The 3,627-nt window shown below is 31.5% G+C and overlaps 1 protein-coding gene across 1 annotated transcript; it reads left to right on the forward strand.

Moving 5' to 3' along the window:
- The first annotated feature begins 439 nt into the window (after positions 1-439).
- LOC107611396 (WEB family protein At1g12150-like) lies at positions 440-3,184 on the forward strand. Its single transcript, XM_088503019.1, has 2 exons — positions 440-550; positions 1,905-3,184. Exons 1-2 carry the CDS (start codon positions 440-442, stop codon positions 3,180-3,182), a joined length of 1,389 nt encoding a protein of 462 aa, XP_088359145.1. The 3' UTR covers positions 3,183-3,184.
- Positions 3,185-3,627: the final 443 nt, after the last annotated feature.

The raw sequence follows: 3,627 nt of genomic DNA on the forward strand, positions 1-3,627 counted from the left end.
GGTTCAATGTTCATTTTGGCAGCATATATAAGGCACGCTGACAACCATCGTTTTCCCTTTAGCTTTCCTACCTCGACCACTCCAAAGCACGAGAAAGAAAACAAGAATAAATTCTTGGACGGCCTCTCTTTCCATAACGCTGCACAACAAAATTCACAAATCACAGCCTCGTTTTATCCAATGCAATGCTCATTATAATACAACTTCGTAAACCAATGCTCCCTCACACCTTAAATTTCATATTCTTCATCCTATCTTCCTTGCTTCTTTCACCGCTTTTTCCTCTCAACTTATATTATTTCCTTATTACAGATATATACGTGTTCCATTTTCCAATCAACTCTCTTACTACATTTTCTTTCTCTTCTATATATGTTCTCTGCAATTCTAACTTAACTATTTCATTTTTAATATAGTACTTGTACGTATTTGGAAAATCATGGTGGGTGAGATTGATACTAAACCAATTGAACCGGTCCAGAATGCGATATCCTTGTTTGGAGATAATAAAGCTGATCCGAATAAATCTCAATCTGCAAGGATTCATAAGGTAAGCATCGCACTCTCTCCCACAACAACTAACCTCGTTAATTTATATAAAAACTATGTTTGAAAAATAATATAAAAAATCAGTTCAAATAATTCAACATTATTTTATTTTGTATTTCTTAATTAATGCTTATCTTATTTTATATTTTCTTTGTTATTCCTAGAATAATTGAATAATATAATCTTAGTTATAGGCATGTTGCCATATATATCATGGTTCATTTTCGTTTCCTCGGTTCCTGTATATCACACACTTATCATTATGAGTTATGACTTATGACCTTCCTTTATTCGTATCTCTGATGCATATTTGATCCTCTAGTGATCAAAATTTTGAATATTGTATTTTAGAAAAAAAAATAAAAGTTTTATAAGAATTATGTTATTTGTATTTACTTTTAGAGTATATACTCCCTAAAAAATTTTATATTGATTTTTTTTGTTTTTTTTAAAAAAATATTACGTTAAAATTCTTGAACTTTATAAAAATAAGATATATAAATTTTTTTTATCACACTTTTAAAAATTTATTTGTCCAAAAAAATAACAAATCTAATTAAAATAGAGACATATATATTTTTTAAATTCAATAAAATAAAATTTTAAATTACACAGATTTAACATTTAAAATTTTCTTACATTATCGTCCTCTTCCATATTTATTAAATGATGTATATTATGTTTTTAAAACATAACCAGCTACAAGTGGAGTGGCAACTATTTATGGAAGAAGACAAAGTGACCATAAAACCCCGTAGACTTTACTTAGATTTAGCATAATATTTTTTGAGAGGGACAATTAGATCTTCGAAAATTTTGACATTAAATTAATTAATTTTAAAAAAAGTATTAATTAAGATTTTTATAATAATAAATAATGGATATGTATGTTTTTTTGTTAATGGATAGTGTAATACAAAATGGTGTTATTTATCAGTTCGTGTATTTCGTTATCTATAGTAGTACATGTTTCGTTACTGCTATATGAGCATAAAAATGATATAATTTTATACAATGAAACATTCATTATTTTTCGTATAATATTTATTAACTACTTTCTATTTATTACAAATTCTACCAAAATATATATTGTTTCACTCAAAAAATTATTATCTACAAAATAATATTTTATACATAGACACATCACAATAGTTAATAGGATATATAAATATTATTGTTAAGTTTAATTAATAGAAAGATATAACATAACTATTCCAAAGAGCTATAACTCAAATGGTAGTCTCCTCGTACTCACTTAAAAACTCCGGATAACATGACCATTATTAGTTCAAAGTCAAAATTTTAATGACTTAATTGTCACCCTACTCTTATTTTCTTTATATGTTTGTGAACAGCTAACTTGTGAAAAAGAGATTGAAGACTTGAGAAAAGAATTGGCCAACTTGAAGGTTCAATTGGAAGCAAAACATGCTGCACACATGCAAGCGCTTCTCAAGCTTGAACACAATCAAAAGAAGATTCATGAACTTTCCACACTCTTGAAGAAATGCGATCTCGAAAGAAAAAAGAACATGAATGATGATCCTACTACCAAACATGAGACTGAGACTGAATCATCCAAGATGAAGGAGATGGCAGAGCTCAGCTCGTTGGAAGCCGCGAAACTTCGCGACCAGCTTTCGCATGTTTTATCGGAGTTGAAGGCCACACAGAGAGAGCTTCTTAACAAAGAAACAGAACTTGTTGCCGCTAGAGACTTTAAATTGAAAGCGATTGCGGATGCGGAAGAGATGAGAAACGCATTGGAGATCGAGAAGGAACAGAAAGAAGAGATAATGAAACAAGTGAAGGAACTTAGCGAAGTGATTCATAGTTCGAAACTTGATGATGCAATTGAAGCAGAGAGAGAGAATTTTGCTGCAGTGTTGTCTGAGAAGGACGAAAGAATTGCGTTAGCAGAACAAGAATTGGAAGATATGAGAAATCAAATAGAACAAAACGAGAGAAAGATCATGGATCAATCGACACAAATCGGAATAATGGAGATATATATGAATCAGTTAAAAGAAGAGGCTATTAGTGCAAAGGAAGAAATAAACGGTTTGAATAACGCAATAGAATCGGTAACCGGCGAATTACAGAAGGCGAAAATTGAACTGAACATGTATAAGGAGAGAGACATCGAATCGCAGGTGGAGATCGCATTACTGAAATCGCAGTTTCAGGAGCACAGATTGGCTTACATTCACCAAGAACATGAAAATCAAGATTGGCAGGGCGAATTGAATATGATAACAAGGATCGGATCTGGATCTGAAGAAGTGAGAATGAACATGGAGAACAAGAATGGTGAAATCGCAGTGGTGGCTGCGGGTGCAGAATTGCCGTGTGAGTTAGCATCAATGAAGAAAGAGCTGAGAATGGCGGCGGCGAAGATGGCGGAGCTGAGGGGGCGAGCAGAACAGGCTCTAAGCAGGGCAGAAGTTGCTGAGAAGGCGAAAGCAGCATTGGAAGATAAAATAGCGAGGCATAGGGAACACAGGCAGAGAAGAAAAGCTGCTTTAACCGCACTCAAAGAAGAATCAAACCCTAAACAGTTTAGTCCTTCTTCACCTGATTCAACACTTACCCTGCAACAGCCATTGGGTAAGGTTCTCAATTTGAAGGTGTAAAAGGTCACTTCACTCCTATTTTGAATGTAGTTATTGTTTTGCTGTTACTCACTTATTACTTGTTTTTGGTCATTTTCAATTTCATCTGTTTTGTATCTTATTAATTTATTATTATAAATAATTCCTCCTATTTTGATGAAATAATACGGTTGAACATGTGAATATGAAACGTGAAAAAATTTTAGCGTTTGCTAAAGTTTATTTATTTATTTTGAATTAAAAAAATGAATTAAATTTAACCGAACATTACAACTACTCAAAAATACTATTTTAATAGTAAAATTTGCTAATTATTTTTTATATAATGAATGAAGATGTGTAATACACTGATATGAGTTTAAATTAATGTATTCCACAAGCATGATGCATAACACAAACTGTGAGAACCATTTGTATAACAAAAGAAATCATAATTTACAATTTTATAAAATATAATTTTTTAAAC

The sequence above is a fragment of the Arachis ipaensis genome, chromosome B1 (assembly GCF_059453495.1).
Source record: "Arachis ipaensis isolate K30076 ecotype BB chromosome B1, ASM5945349v1, whole genome shotgun sequence".
Taxonomy (NCBI): Eukaryota; Viridiplantae; Streptophyta; class Magnoliopsida; order Fabales; family Fabaceae; genus Arachis; species Arachis ipaensis.